At 38.6% G+C, this 23,001-nt stretch overlaps 10 protein-coding genes across 10 annotated transcripts; 5 read left to right on the forward strand and 5 right to left on the reverse strand.

The window, feature by feature from the left end:
- Positions 1-929: 929 nt before the first annotated feature.
- Positions 930-2,054, forward strand: MED2 (Med2p; the record flags this gene model as incomplete). Its single annotated transcript, XM_071051105.1, has 1 exon — positions 930-2,054. The coding sequence occupies one exon, from the start codon at positions 930-932 to the stop codon at positions 2,052-2,054; it is 1,125 nt and encodes a 374-aa protein (XP_070907801.1).
- A 683-nt stretch (positions 2,055-2,737) lies between these two features.
- On the reverse strand, positions 2,738-3,568 carry PTC1 (type 2C protein phosphatase PTC1; the record flags this gene model as incomplete). Its single annotated transcript, XM_071051106.1, has 1 exon — positions 2,738-3,568. One exon carries the CDS (start codon positions 3,566-3,568, stop codon positions 2,738-2,740), a length of 831 nt encoding a protein of 276 aa, XP_070907802.1.
- Positions 3,569-4,223: 655 nt separating this feature from the next.
- Positions 4,224-5,573, reverse strand: PRP3 (U4/U6-U5 snRNP complex subunit PRP3; the record flags this gene model as incomplete). Its single annotated transcript, XM_071051107.1, has 1 exon — positions 4,224-5,573. The coding sequence occupies one exon, from the start codon at positions 5,571-5,573 to the stop codon at positions 4,224-4,226; it is 1,350 nt and encodes a 449-aa protein (XP_070907803.1).
- Positions 5,574-6,230: 657 nt separating this feature from the next.
- Positions 6,231-8,621, reverse strand: JIP4 (Jip4p; the record flags this gene model as incomplete). Its single annotated transcript, XM_071051108.1, has 1 exon — positions 6,231-8,621. One exon carries the CDS (start codon positions 8,619-8,621, stop codon positions 6,231-6,233), a length of 2,391 nt encoding a protein of 796 aa, XP_070907804.1.
- A 390-nt stretch (positions 8,622-9,011) lies between these two features.
- RNJ42_00943 (uncharacterized protein) lies at positions 9,012-9,638 on the reverse strand (the record flags this gene model as incomplete). The annotated part of the gene is made up of 1 exon (XM_071051109.1): positions 9,012-9,638. The coding sequence occupies one exon, from the start codon at positions 9,636-9,638 to the stop codon at positions 9,012-9,014; it is 627 nt and encodes a 208-aa protein (XP_070907805.1).
- A 576-nt stretch (positions 9,639-10,214) lies between these two features.
- On the forward strand, positions 10,215-12,047 carry SNF1 (AMP-activated serine/threonine-protein kinase catalytic subunit SNF1; the record flags this gene model as incomplete). The annotated part of the gene is made up of 1 exon (XM_071051110.1): positions 10,215-12,047. One exon carries the CDS (start codon positions 10,215-10,217, stop codon positions 12,045-12,047), a length of 1,833 nt encoding a protein of 610 aa, XP_070907806.1.
- A 683-nt stretch (positions 12,048-12,730) lies between these two features.
- SNM1 (Snm1p) lies at positions 12,731-13,261 on the forward strand (the record flags this gene model as incomplete). Its single annotated transcript, XM_071051111.1, has 1 exon — positions 12,731-13,261. The coding sequence occupies one exon, from the start codon at positions 12,731-12,733 to the stop codon at positions 13,259-13,261; it is 531 nt and encodes a 176-aa protein (XP_070907807.1).
- Positions 13,262-13,373: 112 nt separating this feature from the next.
- On the reverse strand, positions 13,374-16,577 carry RNJ42_00946 (uncharacterized protein; the record flags this gene model as incomplete). Its single annotated transcript, XM_071051112.1, has 1 exon — positions 13,374-16,577. The coding sequence occupies one exon, from the start codon at positions 16,575-16,577 to the stop codon at positions 13,374-13,376; it is 3,204 nt and encodes a 1,067-aa protein (XP_070907808.1).
- A 1,475-nt stretch (positions 16,578-18,052) lies between these two features.
- On the forward strand, positions 18,053-19,990 carry FRE8 (putative ferric-chelate reductase; the record flags this gene model as incomplete). The annotated part of the gene is made up of 1 exon (XM_071051113.1): positions 18,053-19,990. The coding sequence occupies one exon, from the start codon at positions 18,053-18,055 to the stop codon at positions 19,988-19,990; it is 1,938 nt and encodes a 645-aa protein (XP_070907809.1).
- Positions 19,991-20,994: 1,004 nt separating this feature from the next.
- Positions 20,995-22,689, forward strand: PDC1 (indolepyruvate decarboxylase 1; the record flags this gene model as incomplete). The annotated part of the gene is made up of 1 exon (XM_071051114.1): positions 20,995-22,689. One exon carries the CDS (start codon positions 20,995-20,997, stop codon positions 22,687-22,689), a length of 1,695 nt encoding a protein of 564 aa, XP_070907810.1.
- Between the last annotated feature and the right edge of the window lie 312 nt (positions 22,690-23,001).

The raw sequence follows: 23,001 nt of genomic DNA on the forward strand, positions 1-23,001 counted from the left end.
TCTCTATATATAAGAGGTATAGCAAATCAAATACCCTTCCATAATATAACGAGATATTTAGAGAAGGGAGAAGAGCTTGTTCATGGGCCCAGGTCCTTCGTAACTAAGAATATGAATACAACAGAAAGGGAAAATTAGTCAAAAACGGGTATCCATACGCCTTCCTCCACGTACTTTTCTAGGCAGTCTATTCCCATTTAGGTCAATTTTACGGTTATTTTTCTATTTATTTATTAGTGTACCAGAGATCAGGGTAACCCCACCTACATCTATTTTTTTTATATGTGTGATGACGTATATCATGATCAGGATTCTCTGATCTCATTGGCCAGTTATGATATACCCATTAATTCTTTTATATGAGTTAGTTAATAGTACTAGGCACAGAACAAAGATGTGATACAATGGGAGTACTATGAGTATTTTTACTATCGAATGCTAGCCTGTTCGTATACCATAATACAGGCAAACAAAAAAAGAGGTCTAAGAGAAAAAAAGAAAATTGGTCTCTAGCGGGATCGAACCGCTGATCCCCGCGTTATTAGCACGGTGCCTTAACCAACTGGGCCAAGAGACCATATCAGATCATGAACTCCGCAAAATTGACCTGTATACACATGTACCCCTCAAAACAGCAGCACATCTACAGCAACAACTAACAACAGATAATATAATCATGTACGATAAGTTGGCCCTCATGGATATTACGTATATAGAGATAACTGGCCGTATCTAATTACAGGGAAATATTAGACTGAGCGAGAGTTGTGGAAGGGGAACGTAAAAAAAAAAAAGAAATTAGTGCTTTTAAAGCTTCTTTGGGCAATAAGAACGTGTATGTTGTTGTTTAATTATTATTTACTTCGACTTCAGAGTAAGGACAACAGCGGACTAGACAGTTTGTGAAAGAAGCAAGGAGATTATAAAAGATGGGGGAGACTTATAAGAACAAGTTGACCAGTTGTTTTGATGATATTCTCAAGATATCATCTGAGATGATGATGCAGCAGCAGTTGAAGAATGTGCAACTAGATCCGTACATGGTGAATGGATTTTCTGCACAGCACCAAGGAGCGTTAAAGGAGAAGATACATTTGTTCCATGGGATGTTAGATGACTTGGAGAACGCTTTGAGTAAGAGTAATTACTATGTGGAGTCCGTGGCCAGCATGGGGAAAGAGAATAAGCGTGCTGAGATGGAGAGGTTGAAGAAGCTCGAGGAAGAGAAGAAGAGGTTACGTGAAGAAGAGGAAGCTAGGAAGAAAGAAGAAGAAGAAGCTAGGCGGAAGGAGGAAGAGGAGGCTAAGGCTGCAGCCGCAGCTAAGGCTGAGGCAGAGGCTCGTGCTGCCAAGGCTGCCGCCGACGAAGAAGAGAAGAGAAAAAGACAGGAGGAAGAGGAGAAGCAAAAACAGCAACAACAACAACAGGCTTCTGCGTCTGCCTCCATGTTCGATGGGCTGGATTTCACGACAGACTTATCCAGCAACAACAATAACACAACGATAAAGTCTCCAATGGGAATGGCTCAGGCATCAATGGGAGACGATGGAGAAAAGAAGGACTCTTCAAGAGGTTTCGGTGGAGATACACAGAAAGGTCTGTATGGCGATCTAAACACGATGGATCTATCTATGTTTTCAGACTTGGACGCTGGCTCATTCGATACTGCAGGCTTTGATAACAATACTGGTAACAACAATAACAATAATAACAATAACAATACAAGTGCCAGCAATGATTTGAGCAATAATAACAAATCGAATAATAATGACAATAACAACACCACGAACAACAGTAATAGTAATAATGGTGGAAGTAATAATAACGATAATAGCAATTCCGCTTTCAATATACCAGGAAACAACGATTCAGGGCTAGGACAAGAACAATTAGACTTTGACCAATCTAACCCATCTGCCATGTTAGGAAACGATATAAATATGGGCGATAATGGTGAAGATTATTTGACTTTGAATGACTTCAACGATCTAAATATAGATTGGTCTACAACTGGAGAGGGTGGTGACCTTGATCTTAACGGTTTTAACATATAGCATGAATTCACTAACGTTTTCGTTTTCTTTTTCTCATTGTTTCACACCTATAAATGCCCTCATTATTCCTTTTTGTTTCAAATTTTCAATTCTTATTAGGGTGTTGCATTAATGTTTGATTATTCCTATATTCTATCTGTTTTATTAGTTTTTATTTTTCTTTTTTTCTTTTTTTTTTCTTTTGGGAATGCTGTATAATACTAATTCAAAGCACAGCTGCCTTTTTCCAAATTGTTATATAAGTTTTGCAAGCATGAATTATAATGAATATATAATCCAATGAACATTATTTCTTCTGAGGTTACGAACATTCAATGATGTTTACAAATATAGGGTCAATTTGCCTCAATAAAAAAGTAAGATTAAGGTGGTTTTTGTTATAACTTAAGACATGATGCTAAAATAACAAGAACTGTTGTATAAAAATATATATCATATGTGACAATTCGTATTCAATACGATTTGCAATGCAAAAGTAAAATAAAAAGGTTTTCAAAGATAAGAGGTCATTGACTTACCCTTTAGTGATAAAACGAACAAAAAGAGGAAAAATGAAATAAATCATTCTGTTAAAAAAAGTTCCAGAAACTCTGTATGATCTGACCAGAACGTTTTCATAGGTAAGTTAGTAAATGCTAAATGTTATATTTTTTCTTTACTTTTTAGTATTTTTTATCTCTTCTTCAGAGCGTGACAATCATAACAGTAACATTATCAGTAGTTCCTCTTTCAAGTGCGTTTCTGACAAGAGTCCTAGCTGCTTCATTTGGATCCTTTATACCTTTAATCATCTCACAGGCTTCCTGGTCATCTATTACGTCCCAGACACCGTCGCATGCAATGATTAAAAACTCATCCTCTGAGGTTATCTCCACACTGGTGGTAAATGGATTGCCAACCACCAGCGAGTCAAAAAATTTATCACCCAGAGACCTTGTTACAGCCAGCATACCATTGACTCTGCTCTTCATTATTAAACCACCAGCTTTCTCCACCCGCTGCATTTCCAAGGGATCGGAAGCCTTGTGATCGTACGTCAGCCTTATACTCTGCCCCCCTCTAAACAGGACTATCCGAGAATCACCGACATTTGCAGTATATAGCTTCCTCTTATGCCGTGTAAGATCCATTTCATCCTCTTCTTCACTCGAGAAATTGTCCGGGAGCTCCCACCTCAACACGCACACCGCGGCCGTACATCCACTGTTGCCCTCCAGATCAGTGTTTATCTGCTTATCCACCGCCAGAAAGGACTCATTCAAAACATCTCGTACGTCTTTCGTCTCATCCTCCATCAGCTTCTTCTCTATAATCGTATGCAAATGCGATCCACACCACTTCGACGCCTGTATACCAGCATGCCCATCAAAAACAGCAAAATATCCCCAGTCTAACCGCGACCCAAAATTCTTCACATATGTATGCACATCCTCCATCGTCCTCCTGAACTTAGCATTCTTATTCTCCGCCACCCCAACTCTATAACTCAATGTATATGGCTCCTGCGAACTCATTTTCTTTTATATTCTCTTCCTTAAATTCTTATATATCGTTTAGATGCCCTATCCAGCTATAAGCCAGAAAAACTCAATTCTTATGTATAACTTTGTCCAATGAACAACAAACCTAAATACTATATTGGAAATGGGTATATTGCTTCACATCCAAGTTCTGGCTATTGAAGACGCTCTCAAAACAAGGCTCTTCTATTTATATATAGCACCGATTTTTTTTTCTTGGTCCCCCAGGAATTTTTCTGCGAGAGACGTGCTGAACGATGTCGGCGCAGCACAGACACGGGAAACACCGAAGTTACCAAGCTAGGCAGCTGGATTGCCACGTATATCTTACAAAAGAGATGAATAGTGCCATGACGCTTTGTAACAACTCTGTGTGGAATAAACAACAAAAAAAAATAAAAAAAATAATATGAAGATTGGAAAAAAAAGTTAACGACAACTGCAGGATTCGAACCTGCGCGGGCAGAGCCCAAAAGATTTCTAATCTTTCGCCTTAACCACTCGGCCAAGTTGCCATTATAATCTTGATGTATGTTCGAAGAGGCCTACGGTAGCAGTGTTCAGATAACAAAGTAGTTACTTTTCAATGTATATATATATTAGTATTCTATTTCTAGCTATCAATATAAAGTAATGTCGTCTTGTACTGTTAGTTATGACGTTCTTGGAGATATAGGGAATAGAAGTTCTCTAGTTGTAGGTCGGCAAGTATTGATTTCATTTCTTCTTCTGATTGGCATATTTTCATGAACCATTTGTCGACATTAGTCTCAGTTAGAAACCCACTCCATATCTCTTTTGCGAAATTCTTTGACATATCTATCCTGGTTTCCTCTTCTTTGTTCTTCAACATAAAGTCCTCTTTCCATTTTATACGTGAGAGGACAAGCTTCTGGTAGAACTTCGTTGATTTCTCAGTTCCTACTACAACTATAATACCGGGCCCATCGTCATGCACCCGGAGACATACTCCTTTGAGACCCAATTGCTTACTGTTCATGTTTAGCTTATACCTAATCTTCGGGTGTACCAAGCTACCAAAAAAGAACGCTTTACAATGGACGCCAGTGCCGGGACTCGAAGACGGAGTCACTACTGCTTTCTTCTTCTTTGCTTCGACAGCATTTAGGTGTCGTTGTTTATTCATTTCCAGATGTTTCTTTCTCCTCTCCTCTACTTGTTCACGTACAGTTTTCTCCCAGGAAGTAGGGTCGGTTATGTTCTGATTATTATCTAGGACATTCATCATGTTTTTCAATTTCACTTTGGTCTCCGGTTTCGGTTCAAGGCCTAGTTTGATCCTGGCCTGTTGTTCTTCCCTGGCATGCCTACGATTTTTCCTTCGTATCTTCTTTTGTTCATCCTTGGTTAGATATACTCGTGAAGTAGTTGGAGCCTCTTCGATCCGAACTAGAACGGGGTGCTGAACATACCGCAGTGAGGGTGGACTTTCGTCCTCATCCTCATTTTTCATCCACTTCTCTGATCCATTATGGTCATCGGAATCATATTCTGAATCAGGTGTAACTGGATACTCGGCCTTGTATTTCGGTAGAATCTCTCCCTTATCATTAAGGTACTCTTCATCCCACCACTCATATAAGGTAGATTCGTACCGCAGAAAATAATTGTCCTCTCCCAATGAGCTATCCGGCAGCTCACCTTTTTTTATCCGTTCCTGTATTAATTCCTCTTCTCTTCTCCTCTCTTCTTCCCTTTCATCTCTTTCCTTGTCAGCTCTCTCCTTCTCTGCTATTAATTGAGCCCTTTCTTCTTCAGCTTTAGCACTAATCTCACCTTTGTTAAAGAATTTCAACCCTCTTCTATACCTTCTATGAACTTTATCAACAGGCAGACTAATTTCTTGTGTTGCTAAATATGGATTAATTTCTTTCTGCTGTGCTTTAATAACATTTGCATTGCTAGAGTTCAGAGCAGGATGCAGCTCCACATTTAAACCTTTACCCTCGCTAACTTTCTTCTTCTTAGCTGGAGGCATCATTAATTAACAGCAAATACGAGCTCCTATGCGTATCTAGCAGCTCAGTCAGTATGGTATGTATATCGGTAACGCTAACTATCGTTTATAGATTGATTTATGTATCAAAACTGAACTATCTTCCCTCTTTTTTTTTTTTTGTAAAATATTAAAATTTACTGTGCGAGATGAGGGAAAGCAATTTTAAAATAATATTATTGACTATATAATATGAGTTAAACGAATTGTATTAAACCGGTCTATCTAACTGTGGAATGTTTTATGATTTAAGGAATTTAAAAAGCAAGAGAATCATTCTCTTTATTAAAATGAATAATTAAATTTGGTAATAAATAATTGTTACTAAAAAAATAAATAAATTAAAATGTAATAAAAATTATGATAACAATCTAATAGAGGACACAACATTAGAAACAGCTTTGATGTTTTTTTTGTCTATTTTTATTTTCAATCTAATGTTTTTAATTTTCTTTTAGTTTTGAATATAGTTGGTTAATATTATTAACAAGAATTAGTAGAATTTATAATGAATTGTTTTGATCACAGATGCTTTCTCAATGTAATTAATTATTGATGATTTTAGTTGGTGAAACCAAAATTAATGAGGTTAGTACTTACCAAAAAAAAAACCAGGAATATGAATCAATAAACTTATTATCACCAGAACTTCAAACTTGATTTCTTTTTATGACTACCGGAAGGTGATGAAGCACCATCTTTTGAACGACTCTTGAACAAGCCCATAAAGCCACCGCTACTACTTGAATTAGAAGGTGATTTTCTTAAAACTTGCGAGGAGTCATTTGATTTCACTCTTCTCAAAGAGGAATTACTTTTAACTGGTTTTAACGAGCCCCTAGCCGGATTATGTGACCTCACTGGTGTTAGTTTAGGAGATGGTGTATCTGATGTGGAATGTACCTGGATTACTGGTTTGGAATGGGTGTTACCTAACGCATTATAGCCATCGCCGTGTTTGACACCTGAAGCAAATTTGATTTGGGACGAAGCCGCACTTCTATCACTAGAAATTGCATTACTTAATTTTTTAATTGGTCTCTTCTTTTTCTGGGTAGAAGGATTATCTAGTACGCTTAACATAGATTTGGCATGCCTATTTGCGGGATTAACCACTGTACCGCCTGTGATAACTCTCTTCAGTTTACTTAGGCCAGGGGCATCACTTTCATCTTCACCCTCATCATCAGTACTTAATTCCTCGATTTCGATAGAAAACTTTATAGTCTGCTTAATGATTGCTTCAACCTTTTTAATCTGAGCTTCTGAATGTGTAATTTCCTTGTTGTCGTCAAGGTCTTGAAGCATTCTCGAAGTTTCTGTTCTGAAACTCCTGGCTTTCATATGCAGTTTCTCTTTTACACTGTAACCATCAAGGTCATCGTCAGATCTTACTGAAGATAAATCGCTATTAGCATCGCTGTCCGCTTCAGAGTCATTTTCAAAGACATCTTCAGTAATAGGTGTGCTTACAGATCTACTTAAGCTGGGTCTTTTCATATTGAAGCCAGCAGTAAACGAATCGGCTCCGACTAACCTTCTTTCTGGAGGCCCCAAAGCACCCATTTTTCTTTCATTGATACCATTTTTTACTGGTATTTTTACATTGTCAGCTGACTCTTTCTGTTTTGAATCTTGTCTCTGTTGAAATTCCTCTTGAAGTGAGTTTTCAAATAAATGCATTCTCCTTGCGGGAACAACAAATAAGGGAACTGGAAACGTCGTCGCTAGTTTATCGATTAGAAGATTCGATTTCCAAAGAATCAAATTATCCGTACGCTCCCATCTTAATGTACTCGCAACCATTAGATCAGGTTGGTAAGCGTTCACTGCATCTACCAAGGTTGTTAGTGTGTGTCCTACAACAATTTCAATTGTAACTTTTATTGACCTTCCTTCTGGTAATATCACTGATATATACTCAAAAATATTAGACAGTGAGTTTTCAATATCATCTTTAGGGTATCCTGAAGACCATTCCATGAATTGGTCATGCATCATTGAGTTTTCTTGTTCGTTTTGTCCTAGAGAGAAGGCACTGGCCTCCATGTTTTCCTTATCTCTAGCCTTTCTTGGATATACATCACGGGTTCTCGACCTCGATCTAGATAAAGATCTCGACCTTGACCTTGACATAGAATATCCATTGTCATTTCTCCCATTTCTAATTCTTGGAACGTTGGCCAGAACGATCAGATGATCGGTATCGCCGTTCAGTTTACGTATAGCCCAATCCAGGGCAACCCAAGTGTGACGTCTACCGTTTATGTGACACAGCACGACACGAGGCACATTTGTGGACTCCAATTTCTTATGGATAATCTTCTCTTTCTTTCTCTGTTCTTTTGTTAGCGGTTTATAGTCTGTCCCCATCATGGGTACCGCTTGTTTTTGAGCGCTCTCTGGAAACAAGAGCAGTGGGTAGCGGAAAGTCTCGTCGGGCTTCTCCCTCCTGGCATCAATGGTATCTCTCCTCTCGATCCATTTCTTGTGCCAGTTATTCAGGTCCCTGTTAATGATAAACGCATCGTTCACCAGCGTGGGTCTACTTGGATAATCCTCACGTACGATTTTACCGTTTCTAGCAATTTTAAACATCTTAGTTATATTAGCCTGCTGTTTTGAGGACAGGTTCTTACTCTTATTCGGGGAAGGATACTCTCTATCCAGTGGTGGTGGTGAGGAGCTCCTGGTAGCAGCGTTACGGTTCAGCCTATCAACTAGTTCGGGAGTGATATAGCCATTGTGCAGCATGTAGTTCTGGTTGTCGTCCGTAGCATAACCACTCTCGTTATCGTAGTATTCCTCCATGGTGTACTCCTGCGGGAACAACTGCACACCAGGAAAATCCTGGTCGTACTCATCCATTATTGTGTGTTTGACAGGCAAAGGCACGGTATTGAATGAGACACATGGCTTCACCACGGCCCTTGACGTTTCCTCATCAGACAACCTACTATCAATCGTTGAAGCTGAGTCCTGTAGCTTAATCCTTCTGTATAACGTCCTTAAACTCTCGTCTTGATCCATATCTTTTTTTTTTTTTGTCCTATTCTGTTATTATCCTCTTCTTATATAGTATTTGCTTCCCTTTTAATCTTATATTATTTATTATTTTTTTCTGTCTCAGTTACAAGTGAATATATTGCAGTTTGCTTATATAGAAGATCGAAATAGATGAGGCAATTATGTACATTTCTAAATATCAAACATTTTAATGATAGCAAAATTATATTGAGAGAATTACTGTTGTAAGGGAAGAAAGACAAAAAAAAGGAAAAAGTCCATATTTGCTTATTTGCCGAATAGAAAAGCATAAAAACTTTAACAAAAAACTAATGCTTTTAAACAATGACGTGGGATAGTAAAAACTATATTTATATATATAAATACCAGGATTTGCTGCTATTACATATAAGTCTATTCTAGTTTCAGTTCTTTCATTCTACGTATAGGGCCATAGCCTTCGAGGATACCGTAGAACAGGAACTCTGTGAGAAGGTCAGGTGACTCAGTAATTCTGTAGTGGTATAGTAATGGCCACAGTACGAATACGACTTCTGCGATGTGGATGGCGAATTCCAGGATGATTACAGCTAGTAGGATCTTGTCGTTGTCTAGAAAGTTACCTAGTCTTCCGATGAGTGGTAACCACGATGGGAACAAGACGTGTAGGAAAGGTCTGTAGGCGTAGGAGAAAATCGGTAGCAAGACGAGGGCTATGACTGCGAAATCGGCTACGGTACATGGGTATAACACGCGGTCCAGCTTGTCGTACGTTTTCCCTTGTTTCTTCGAGGCAGCATGCGCTAGTCTGACCAATGCTTCTTCATCAGTTTCCTTTTCGATTCTGTCGAGGTTAACGTACTTGGTCAAGGTGACATCGTTACTCTCGTCCATTTTGAATGCAAACTCAAGAGCATCACCTTCAACACCTACTAGCCTAATAGAGTATGGACGCTCCTTAACTTTACCATTGACACATAAGATATCTTTCAAATTATGGGACCGTTCAGTATTCCAATGAGCAATGATAACAGGCTCCATTTTTTCAATTGTTTTGTTTGTTTGTTATTTCGGTTTAGTTACTATTAATTGTATAATATATATATAAAATTTTAAATTCCCTCTTATTCAAATCGAACTCGTATAGTTCCTACTACACCAACTTGCAGATAATAGGGTTACTACACCATATCATACACACACACACACACACAAACCACCTTACAACGTATATACCTCTATACGTGTAAATCACATGGTTCGTACCCCTGTATACCCAGTAACGTGGTCTACGTATATGCTGATAAAACATGTGATATACGTATATATGTATATACTTATCAACGAACACAACGTGATTTCATTTTTTCTCCATCGGTCCGAAAGAGAGAGAGAGAGAGAGGGGGGACGGCTATGTATCTGGTGGTCCGGGTAAACTCAGAAAGGAGCGGAAGGGAAGGATTTTTTTTATTTTTTTATTTTATATGAAGGAAGCAACGAGAGAGAGGGGGTTCTTATTTTATAATGCTTAAATAAGAATCTACTTTGTTCACTTGTAACTAGAGTAAGGAGCTAGAAGAGCAAGTTCTAGCAGTTCTTAGCAGTTAGCAATTAGCAATGGATAATAAGGAACATCATCATCACCACCACCATCATCACCATCACCATCATTCTGGGAATGGTAGTACTGGTGGTACATTTGTGAATAAAGTGTCTTCACTAGCGGATGGCTCTCGTGTAGGTAACTATCAAATAGTGAAGACGTTGGGAGAAGGTTCTTTTGGTAAAGTTAAGCTGGCTTACCATGTTACTACGGGGCAGAAAGTAGCTCTTAAAATTATCAACAAGAAGGTTCTGGCGAAGTCTGATATGCAAGGGAGGATCGAGCGTGAGATCTCTTACTTGAGGCTGTTGAGACATCCGCACATTATCAAGTTGTATGATGTTATTAAGTCTAAGGATGAGATCATTATGGTTATTGAGTATGCTGGGAATGAGTTGTTTGACTACATTGTCCAAAGGAATAAGATGAGTGAGCAGGAGGCCCGTAGGTTTTTCCAACAGATCATCAGCGCTGTGGAGTACTGTCACAGGCATAAGATTGTGCACAGAGACTTGAAGCCTGAAAACCTGCTGCTGGATGAACACCTGAACGTGAAGATTGCGGATTTCGGTTTGTCTAATATCATGACGGATGGTAATTTCTTGAAGACCTCGTGTGGGTCTCCAAATTACGCAGCACCAGAAGTTATCAGCGGTAAGCTTTACGCCGGTCCCGAGGTCGATGTGTGGTCCTGTGGTGTGATCCTGTATGTTATGCTGTGTCGTCGTCTTCCATTTGATGACGAAAGTATTCCTGTATTATTCAAAAATATCAGTAACGGTGTCTATACTCTACCAAAGTTCCTATCACCAGGGGCTTCCAACCTAATCAAGAGAATGTTGATTGTTAACCCATTGAACAGAATTAGCATTCACGAGATTATGCAGGACGAATGGTTCAAGGTCGAGTTGGCAGAATACTTGGTACCACAAGACTTGAAGCAGGCTGACAATAACAAGGACAATGTAGAGGAAATTGATGACGAAATGGTTAACACTTTGTCCAAGACTATGGGCTATGAAAAGGATGAGATATACGAGGCTTTAGAGTCCTCGGAGGACACCCCAGCTTATAATGAAATTAGAAATGCATACATTCTAATCAAGGATAACAAATCCTTGGTCAAGGATATGAAACAAGACAACAAAGTCACCCAGGAACTAGACACTTTCTTGTCTCAATCTCCACCAAGCTTCCAAAGCAGTGCTGATGATTCCCAAGCTGGAAGCAACAAAAGGAATAGTAGTGGTAGAAGGATGGCTTCATCGGTAACTCAACAAAGAACTTTCCATCAACCACCTTTCATGGATCAATCCAAGGAGGAGGACTCTACGATTTCGATTTTGCCAACTTCATTGCCACAAATCCACCGTGCTAACATGTTGGCACAGGGATTACCTGCTGCGGCCAAAATTTCACCATTGGTAACAAAGAAATCTAAGACTAGATGGCATTTTGGTATACGATCTCGTTCTTATCCATTGGATGTCATGGGTGAGATCTATATTGCTCTGAAGAACTTAGGTGCAGAGTGGGCAAAACCTTCTGAAGAAGACTTGTGGACCATTAGAGTGAGATGGAAATACGATTCTGACGAATCTAGACTGATTGAGGACGGTGTGAAGAAAATTCCAAATTTGATGAAGATTGTCATTCAACTGTTCCAAATTGAGACGAATAACTATTTAGTTGACTTTAAATTTGACGGTTGGGAAAGTTCTTACGGCGACTCAACTATTTCCTCTAATATGTCTGAAGATGAGATGAGTACCTTCTCGGCATATCCATTCTTGCATTTGACAACAAAGTTGATCATGGAATTAGCCGTTAATAGCCAAGGCAACTAATATGTTTACAATTTTTATTGTTCAGAATACTTTCCTGGATGGAAGGTTTTTCGCAACCCCATTAATGACATTATATTCTATTACGGATTCTTTTCACAGACATGCTATGATTTTATTATCGATGGAGCTACTTTAAGTCAGTCTACTTAATTTCCTTTCAAGTCAATGACTTTTTTCATTATTTTTGTATCTAAAGCATTTTACGAAAGGAAAAGGTTATTACTTATTGCTGCATTCCTTTTTTTTTCTAACCTTTGAATATTACGTAAATAAATAAATACACGAGACTTTATGCTAGCACTAATTTCTTGATATCTATTTTTGAACTAATTGCTTACATCTTTAAACAAGCTATATATGCAAGACTGACAGCCACACATTTTTTTTTTATTGTTGGAAATGCTATAAAATGCTTTAGTAAAGGTTTAGCATATATGCTAAGACTGAATATGGTTCTTGTTATTAATGTGTTTAGCACAATTAAGCTTCATATAACGGTTTCTTTGAAAAAACGAAAAAGCTGAAAAAATAATATATCGAAATTGAAAAAAAATGATTAGGACGCAAAAAATGCGATGAGGTAGTATATTAACAAAGTCCAATACCAGTTTACATATAAATTTACGACGATTGTAACTATAAGAAGCTTTTCTTCAGTTTTCTATTCTAACCAATCTTGAAAAATGAATAGGGATCAAAAGATCAAATTTAGAGACAGACAAATAAAACAAAAGTATGAGCTTGTACACATGCTCCCGAGTTTAGGAGTTAAAGAACTATCTGGCTTATATTTAAAGAATTTTTTTAACTGTACGAAGCGTTACCATTATAAATTATCAGATTACGTAAAGGAACCTGACCAGAAATTCTGTGGTGAATGCGGATATATTCAGGTACCAACTCATAGTGTTAAAATTGAAACGATACAAGTTGAACAGGACAGGCAAACTGTAATAAAATTTACTTGTTTAATGTGTAAGCACACCTATAATGAAACTATAGAAGTCAAGACTAAAAAAAGCACACCTAAACCCACATTGGATCCTGAAGCCAAATCGCACCAAATAAATAAGAATACTAATAGTGCTAAGAAGCGTGCAAAACTCAGGAAGCAAAATTCACTAACTTCGATGCTGAGCAGGAAGGATCAAGAAAAAAAAAATGTGAAGAAATCATCATCCATGCTGTCTCTTGAATCTTTTATGAAAAAATGATATGGTAATGTAATAAATAATCTTTATGACTGTTAAAACTATAAAATGCTAATTAAAGAACAAAACCGATATTCTCAAATAGGACCAAAAAACTAAATTTCCCTAGAATTGATTATCCTATCAAGGCTTCTGAATGACCCCAACCATTGGTGTCATTTCTCTGCTGCTTTTCCAATTTCATATGTTCTTGATATTCAATGGACTTTTCCTCTTCGAATAGATATGCATTAGAGTCACCTCCCGACTCCTTTGCCTGTACAATGAAATCTCGTAGTTTCTGTTTAAACTTCTCTTTACAATCTAGGTTTGACATAAGAGTTAATGCGAATGTGTTCAGGATACCTTCTTGAACATCTGGGTACATTGATGATAACTCGGTTACTATGAAATCGTGAAGGATAGTGATATTTGCTTTATTACGGTCGCCAAGTAAATCTGATAATAGAACCACGTTATCATTAGCTATTGAGAGTAGTCTATACAATAAACTCACTTGATCTCCGAAAACGCTTTGGTATGACGAATCTGTAACTGTACTAAAACATATTCTAAGTAGCCTAAAATAACAGATCTTTAAGAATTCTAGTTTTAATGAATAATCTTGTATTTCATCAATTTTCATTACTAGTGAATTGGTAGTACTCCATGCTATTTTTTTAAGTGAATCGACATCATTGGAGGTATTGTTTATAATAAATGATAATATTGTACCAATATGCTGAGGGTTTAGTGTTAACACGATATCAAAATTCCTACCAAATATAATCTGCACTGCTTCAAAAAGGGTGGTAAATTTATGCGGGTTCTCTTTTGAATCGAAGGTCAGTGCAATATCCAGTACACATTGAATTAGGAACTTTAATAATCCTTCAAGCCTTTTCCCAAATTGCTCGATCAATAATTTTATACATTCAATCTCTTCAAAATCCCTGATCTGCTCTGGCACTTCATGAAATTCGTCAAGCAGTAGTTGTCCAAATCCAATTGCCTGTTTTATTTCAACTGCATTCTTCTCAACAACAGCCAATGAAAAGTAATCCTTAAATAATGCCAAAGTTTCATGGCGTATTTTAACGATGACTGTATTTTGCCCAAAATTCTTTGCAGACTGACCATGCTGATTCCATTGGTCAGTAATGAGGTTGGTAGTGAATTTTATTAACGAACATAAGTCACCAAATATCTCGCCAAAGATAACTGAAAAACAATCTTTGACTTTGGAGCAAACAGTCTGATAAACAGATAAGAGAAAGTGGAGACTCGATTTCACTGCTGGCGAAATAATGGACGAATTATTAGCAGCAATTGTTTGTATAGTACTAGCCCACTGACTATTGTAGTTTTTTAATAGATTATATAAAAGGGTAGACTTCATTTCCGTTCTCTCGTCAAGATAAATTAGACCTGCAATGGCTTCAATAATTTTTAATGTTTGTTTTTCATTTAGTGTCCCTATAATTTCATCTTTCTGATTTAATATTATGTCAATATAACGAAGTTGTTCGCCTTCCTGTATGTAGACAAAAGATGCGGCACATTCCGTTAAGAGAATATTGAAAGAGTGTGCTGCTTGCTCTCTAAGTTCATCTGAACCACCTTTCATAATGAAGACTAATCTTTGAATAATGGCCTTTAATGATACCCAATGATCCCGCAAGAAACGGGTGTACTTTGTCATTATATACATGATATTCGATTGTATGCTTGATTTCTCGGATGTTGTTACAGCCCTTTCATCAAGGACCATTAAAATTTTAGTTATTTGAATGATAAAATTCTCTTCGTCTTTTCTTTGCAGTTGACCTGCTATAGTACCAATAGCCCAGCAAACAGAATTCATATGTCTGACATCTGTATTTGGAAGATTCAACCACTGCAGCATTTCATTATGCAGCATTGATGTGGTTTTCTCACTATCTAAGTTGGTCAAATATGCTAAAGTTTCCTTTTGGAGGATATAGAGATGAGACTGTTCAGATTCATCCTCCAGGTTGTCTTCCGAAGCAAAATAATACAATAAATCATCAGGTTTCATCATATTCCATATCAGATATTCTCTCAGGCGTTCGAAAAACGCTTCATTATCCCTATCAATAGAGTTTCTTCTAGGCCCCATTGGAGAGTTAGCGTGAGAATTTTTAGGTATAAAAAAATTTGAATCCATATCTTGCTTTCTATTCATTGCCTTTAGGGCCAACTGGTGCCAATATTCGTAAGTTTCTTCTTGGATTTCGATGTTTGGGACCCCAGTTAATTTTAAGATGCATCTATGCGCAAGGTTAATAGTGCCTCCCATGTTCGGAGTTGATTCGAATGCAGACCTTAGGTTGCGCAACACTTTTGTGAGAAAACGGCACAATACCAATAAGTAGTTTCGATCATTTCCTAACATATCATCGTATTTAGTGTACCATTGACCTTTGGCGTTCGCTATTTCATCTGTAATCGAAGTTAAAATATGATTAAAGCAGCTAGTGATCTTTAGTACTAGTGGAGTGGAAATATTTTCTATTCTTGTTACGTCGAAGTCAAAGGTAAGCACTTGAAGTATACAACGGTAGATATAGTACCGAGTCTCAGGATTGTCATTGAATGCGAGTTTGATAGCGTCTATAGTATCTGAATTTCCCAAGAAATCCTTTGAGACCCAAGTAATATAATGCTGTAAGGTACTTAATGCCATATTAGTTAGCTCAGCTGAGTGGTTTATCTTAATTAGTTCTGTGCAGAAATTAGCAATTTTTCGAGATTCTTTACCCAGGGAGTATTTCAGGTGTAATAGTTTTGTATTAGTTAGTGTCATCTTAGAGGGGTCAAAGATCTCTTCTGCCTGAAGTCTTAGTATCAGCAAGTTATTCAGACATACTTCTACTGAGCTCTGTGAGCTTCCGATCAGCTCATCGATGAACTGAGGCCATCTATCAGGCCAATCCTTTTTCAAGATATGTACAAGAACAAGGTTAGCCTTGTTTAATAAGGTCCTCTCCCTTTGGAACAGTACGGGGTCCTGGCACATAGATATAATCATCCCAACCACGAAGTTCCTCACACCGACCCTTTGTTCATCGGGAAGCACATTCCATATAGTAGCTATCATGTCCTCGAGGATGGACAAACTAATGAATTTACCATTAGGGTTTGTACCAAACTGTAGTATTTTATCCACATATCGCCATGCATTGGGATCACTTTGAAAAGCAGTTAATACAACCTGTGCCTTCACTCTCTCTTCAGCTTTGCCTTCATAGAAGGCTTGAACAATGGCATCGTAACGTTGAATATTGATAGTTTCATCAGCATCTAGTAAACATTCCATTATATTATTTATCTTTATTACAACCTCAGAACAAATAAAAATAAAGTATTTTTTTACTTTAAATGAAGATTGTTATAGGTGGTAAAGTTATATCTAAATCAAGATGGGAAGAATGAACGAGACATATCCTTTTTTCTACTGTATTTGAAATACTGTCAAGAGTAATTTTAATAGATATTAAGAAAACTGATGTGGTGAATGTTTTCCCCCTAAGTCCAATTAATAAAAGCCTGTCTTTTCATTATTTAATAATTAGTAAACCCCTATTGAAGTTGAAAAATATAAAATAAATGCGTTGTTAGAGTTATTTGAAGAGAAATTAAGTGATGAAAAAAAGAAACTGGGCCACCAGGCACCAAGAAAATTGTTGTTAAAATTAACAGAATAAGAAAATATTGATGCTCTACTTATTAATTAACGTAGGCACTAACTAAACTGTTAATTTTGATGAGGAAGATCCAAGAAAAAATAATATGAAGATTGGGAAAAATTAACGACAACTGCAGGATTCGAACCTGCGCGGGCAGAGCCCAAAAGATTTCTAATCTTTCGCCTTAACCACTCGGCCAAGTTGCCACTGTAATTGGATGATGAGGTAGCTAGAGAAGTATGGCTATGTTAATACAAAATTGAAAAAGATCATATCATTAGTTTTAAAATGCTAAGCTCTCCCCGGTGTATGTGGTTAAAAAACGAATCCCTTATACATATGTTCAGATCCTGATAATTGCAAAACTAGGCTGTTTAGGAACTAACTCACATCAACAAATTTAATAAGCGCAAGTGGTTTAGTGGTAAAATCCAACGTTGCCATCGTTGGGCCCCCGGTTCGATTCCGGGCTTGCGCAATTTTTTTTCCTTTTTTTTGACACCCATTTAATATTATGTACCCTGATACGGTTTCTATGTTTGTTTAATTACCTTTTTTCTTACTATTTTATTGTTTTGTAGATGAATCACCATCTTCAAGGAGTATTAAAATATTATAAATTTGAATGGGTTATTTATTGTTTTTAATAATGAGATCATTTAATACTACTTATAACTGCACCCATATATTTGAACAGCTAGTAGGAACGACAATCCTCCAAGTAGACGTTATGAGCCTAGCAAAAATTAAATAAATAGGAAGAAAATTCTAAATAGACTATATAGATGAGAACCATGAAATCCTTAGATACGTAGGCAGGGCTGGTGAATTTGACGAAGTATAAAAACCGGATCAAGGATTAGTAATTAATTTTGCGATGAGCCTAAAAAAAAAAGAACCTGAAAGTCATTTATAATAAAAAGAGAGAGAGAAAAAAAAAGGGTGTAGTTAATCAAATGATTAATATTATGTTCATGGCGAGAGAGAAAGAGAGTATCTTTAATTTTCATTTTATAATGACAATGAAACAATAAACCTGTTTTTAGATTCTTTTTTTTGATTTAATTTCTCACAACAAAAACAACCCTATAAAACTAAAGTTAGGATGGATGACAGTGTTACTTTGGCTGAGAAGAGTCCGGAGAAAATAGCTCAATCACTGATAGCTGCCAAGTATGCAAATCTATGCTTCACTGCTGCCACCATTATATTATGTGTCATCATACCGCTTTACAACCGAGTGCAACTGTCGCAACGGTATTTCAAAATCATGCATTACTTCAGGCACCATTTTGTGTTTAAACACATGTGGATACATAGGATGAAGTTGTATCATAACAAGTCGCTGCAGCTGTGTCTGTTCTGGTGCACGTTTATCTCTATTTTCACTCTATATGGGTCACAACAGAACTTCTATATCATTATCAAAAAGCTAGGAAGAATAGCGGTGGCATTACTACCTCCCCTGCTATTCTTAACTCTGCGACCATCACCGCTACCGAATACGCTTTACCTTGCTTTATTACCGTTCCATAAATGGATTGCCAGGACGGTAGTCCTGGCGTCCTTTCTGCATTCTATCTTTTACGCCTACATCATGTACTCAAATCATGTTTTCATTGAGAAGATGAAAAAACCTGCCAACCTGTATGGATTGGCAGCTATGTGCCTGTTCATCCTTATAGCCTTCTCCTCAGTTAGCATGGTGAGACGTAGTACTTATAAAGTCTTTTACTACATTCACTACGTGAGTACATGGCTAGTTGTCATACTTTTGCATTTCCATGCCAGACCTGGCATCCCATATTATACCGCGATGAATATGAGCATACTTGTGGCCCAGATCATTTACCGTTTACACGTTACGCGAGTCTCCCGAGCCACGATAGTAAGGATATCGCCCAGTTTAACGCTGGTGGAGTTCCCCATTGAGGATGTAGCACATAAACCGAAGTACCCAGCGGCACACGTACGGCTGAGCCTATGTCACGAGCGCAGTTTTCTAGTCAATTTTTTCAAGCGGTTCATGGTTCCTCTCCAGCACCCTTTCACTATTGCAAACTTGCCACAGGACGACAAGATCCAACTGATAATCAAGAGCAATAACTTTCCGCTCATCAACAACGGCAAGTACTACGTTACGGGTGCCTTTGAACCCGTGATCAATTTCCTTACCAAGCCGCGGAATTTACAGGACTCGCTGTCGAAATACCGGGAGAACCCATTCCGCTTCAAGAGCCAAGCGCTGCTGAAGTCCCCGCTGAACTACATAGTTGACTCGCAGCGTGTGCTGATCATCGTCGGAGGCACGGGTATCTCGTTCGGGTTACCGTTACTGCGCATCCTCAACTTCAACGGGTGTCTAGTGCGCCTCAAGTGGGTTATCCGTGACTTCCGTGACCTCAAGATCCTGAATCACATAAAGAACAACTTCGAAGGGATGGAGGTGTTCATCAGCGCCGAGGACACCAAGGAGGAGGACATAGTGATCGACTACCGCGACAACTTGCTCAGCGATAGCGATGCCCGTGAGTCAACACCGTTACTGGCACACCACCGCGTGGACCACGACCTGTTCAAGGAGAACAGACCCCAAGGCCAACGCTACATGACCTCAGCCATGCAACAGTACGGCCTCCAAAACGTGGCCCGTAACAACACCGAAGACGAGATAGACTTCACAGATTTCGCCAAGAAGAAAAAACCAGTACTACAAGGGATATTCCGTGAACCGTCCATCATCCGGGAACCCTCCCAGGAGGAGAGCGCGAGTGCCACTGCGAGTGCCACAGAGAGCGCGAGCGATGAACAGAGACGCATCGAGATCCCCAGCGGTGTAAAAGTCTACTTTGGCCGGCCACGACTCGCCCAGGATGACTATGACTGGTGCGTGAACGAACGGGAATGCGGTGTCAACGACATCGCCAACGACAAAAGACGCGTCTGGGTAATGGCCGCAGGACCGCCAGCACTCATCGACTCCGCTTCCCGCTGGGCCACAGACAGCGGCCTGCGCTTCCACGGTGAATCCTTCGCTGTATAAAAAAACAAAGCTAACATATTTAATTTTTTTTTTATAGATATAATTACATTATCTAACACCCTCCGGGTCATCCCATTCAACTTTCTTTCTTTTTTTACCTTCTTTCTGTTCTTTTTTTGTTCTTTTACACCCGTACACCCGGGGAATCCAGCTTCTCCTTCTGGTGGCTCCCAAATAAGATCTCCATCGTGGTGAGGTTGTCGGGTGAGATTACCATGAGCAAAAAAAAAGAAACTAAGTAAATAAATAATGCAAATATCTTCCTACGACATATTCTAACGGGCCACCGCCCCCATCTAGAAATCCCACCCTTTGTGAGACAACGGCATATTCTAAGATCCCAGAAGAGAAGCACCGTGTCGTTTTCGCAAGATCGAAGAATTACGCCATCGCGGCTGTAAAAGCCCAAGTGAAAAAAAAAATGAATAATTTATTAAATTAAAATTCCTCTACAGCATATTCTGTGCATCAAGCCAGAACAATGTAATCTCTACCCACTCTCTCTCTGCGTCTCTAGGCCCATTTCAAATTTTCTATTTCTTTTTGATTCGAATATTTACGCAACCTGCACCAAGTGACAAAAAATTTCTGAAGTTAGGCCAACTTTCCACTCTGAATAAAGCAATCCCAAAGCCCATACTCAAAAATACTCAAAAATACTCAAATATATTCAAAAATACCCAAAAAAACAGAGAAAGAGAGCCCTTGTGATAGATATCAAGGGAAAAAAAGCAATAAGATTACTTTTTTTTTATCTTCAATCAATGGGCGTAAGTTGTTTCTTTTTTTAGGGACATCATTGAAGAAATTGAAGAAATGAAGAAAAAAAATTTTTCTTCAATTAGACTTCAATGGTATCAACACCATTTAAGTAAATAATAATAAAAAAAAAATAAAAGTATATAAAGGGTTGAAAACTTGTTTTGTAGAACAGAATTAAATTTAGTCATCTCTTATATATCAGAATAAAAAGACCATCCACACATACATATATAACAATAATAATGTCTGAGATTACTTTGGGTAGATACTTGTTCGAACGTTTGAACCAAGTCGATGTTAAGACCATCTTCGGTTTGCCAGGTGACTTCAACTTGTCCCTATTGGACAAGATCTACGAAGTTGAAGGTATGAGATGGGCTGGTAACGCTAACGAATTGAACGCTGCTTACGCTGCTGACGGTTACGCTAGAATCAAGGGTATGTCCTGTTTGATCACCACCTTCGGTGTCGGTGAATTGTCCGCTTTGAACGGTATTGCCGGTTCTTACGCTGAACACGTCGGTGTCCTACACGTTGTCGGTGTCCCATCCATCTCTTCTCAAGCTAAGCAATTGTTGTTGCACCACACCTTGGGTAACGGTGACTTCACTGTCTTCCACAGAATGTCCGCTAACATCTCTGAGACCACCGCTATGGTCACTGACATCTCCACTGCTCCAGCTGAGATTGACAGATGTATCAGAACCACCTACATCACCCAAAGACCAGTCTACTTGGGTTTGCCAGCTAACTTGGTCGACCTAAAGGTCCCAGCCAAGCTTTTGGAAACCCCAATTGACTTGTCCTTGAAGCCAAACGACCCAGAAGCTGAATCTGAAGTTGTTGAAACTATCTTGAACTTGATCAGAGAAGCTAAGAACCCAGTTATCTTGGCTGATGCTTGTGCTTCCAGACACGACGTCAAGGCTGAAACCAAGAAGTTGATTGACGCCACTCAATTCCCATCTTTCGTCACCCCAATGGGTAAGGGTTCCATCGACGAACAACACCCAAGATTCGGTGGTGTCTACGTCGGTACCTTGTCCAGACCAGAAGTTAAGGAAGCCGTTGAAGGTGCTGACTTGATCTTGTCTGTCGGTGCTTTGTTGTCCGATTTCAACACTGGTTCTTTCTCTTACTCTTACAAGACCAAGAACATTGTCGAATTCCACTCTGACTACATCAAGATCAGAAACGCTACCTTCCCAGGTGTCCAAATGAAGTTCGCTTTGCAAAAGTTGTTGGGTGCTGTCGGTGCTGTCTGCAAGGACTACAAGCCAGTCCCAGTCCCAGCCCGTGTCCCAGAAAACAAGGCCTGCGATGCTGCTACTCCATTGAAGCAAGAATGGATGTGGAACCAAATCTCCAAGTTCTTGCAAGAAGGTGATGTTGTTATCACTGAAACCGGTACTTCCGCTTTCGGTATCAACCAAACCCCATTCCCAAACAACGCTTACGGTATTTCCCAAGTTCTATGGGGTTCCATTGGTTTCACCACTGGTGCCTGTTTGGGTGCTGCTTTCGCCGCTGAAGAAGTTGACCCAAAGAAGAGAGTTATCTTGTTCATTGGTGACGGTTCTTTGCAATTGACCGTCCAAGAAATCTCCACCATGATCAGATGGGGTTTGAAGCCATACTTGTTCGTCTTGAACAACGATGGTTACACCATTGAAAGATTGATCCACGGTGAGAAGGCCGGTTACAACGACATCCAAAACTGGGACCACTTGTCCTTGTTGCCAACCTTCGGTGCTAAGGACTACGAAAACCACAGAGTTGCTACCACCGGTGAATGGGACAAGTTGACTCAAGACAAGGAATTCAACAAGAACTCTAAGATCAGAATGATCGAAGTTATGTTGCCAGTTATGGACGCTCCAACCTCCTTGATTGAACAAGCTAAGTTGACTGCTTCCATCAACGCTAAGCAAGAATAAATCGATTAATAGACTTTCACAAAAAAGGTTTATTTTTCTATTAATTCAAGGTTTCTAATTTAAGTATTTTATAAAGTTTATACACATGAAATAATTGACGATTTATTATGCATTATTTTTACGACTTCTTCCTATATGTAATCTATTTAACAGACGAACTTAGTAGTGCAACCATGTTTCTTTGTGCCTTCAAGCCAGTAACTTAATCCTTGACGATCTACTAAATTAAAGAATTAAAAGGGAAAAAAGTTTCAAAAGACTGTGCATATATTATGATTTATCCTACCAAATACAAGATTACACAAAGCTAGT

The sequence above is a fragment of the Nakaseomyces bracarensis genome (assembly GCF_045282275.1).
Source record: "Nakaseomyces bracarensis strain CBM3 chromosome Unknown Scaff5_0, whole genome shotgun sequence".
Classification (NCBI taxonomy): Eukaryota; Fungi; Ascomycota; class Saccharomycetes; order Saccharomycetales; family Saccharomycetaceae; genus Nakaseomyces; species Nakaseomyces bracarensis.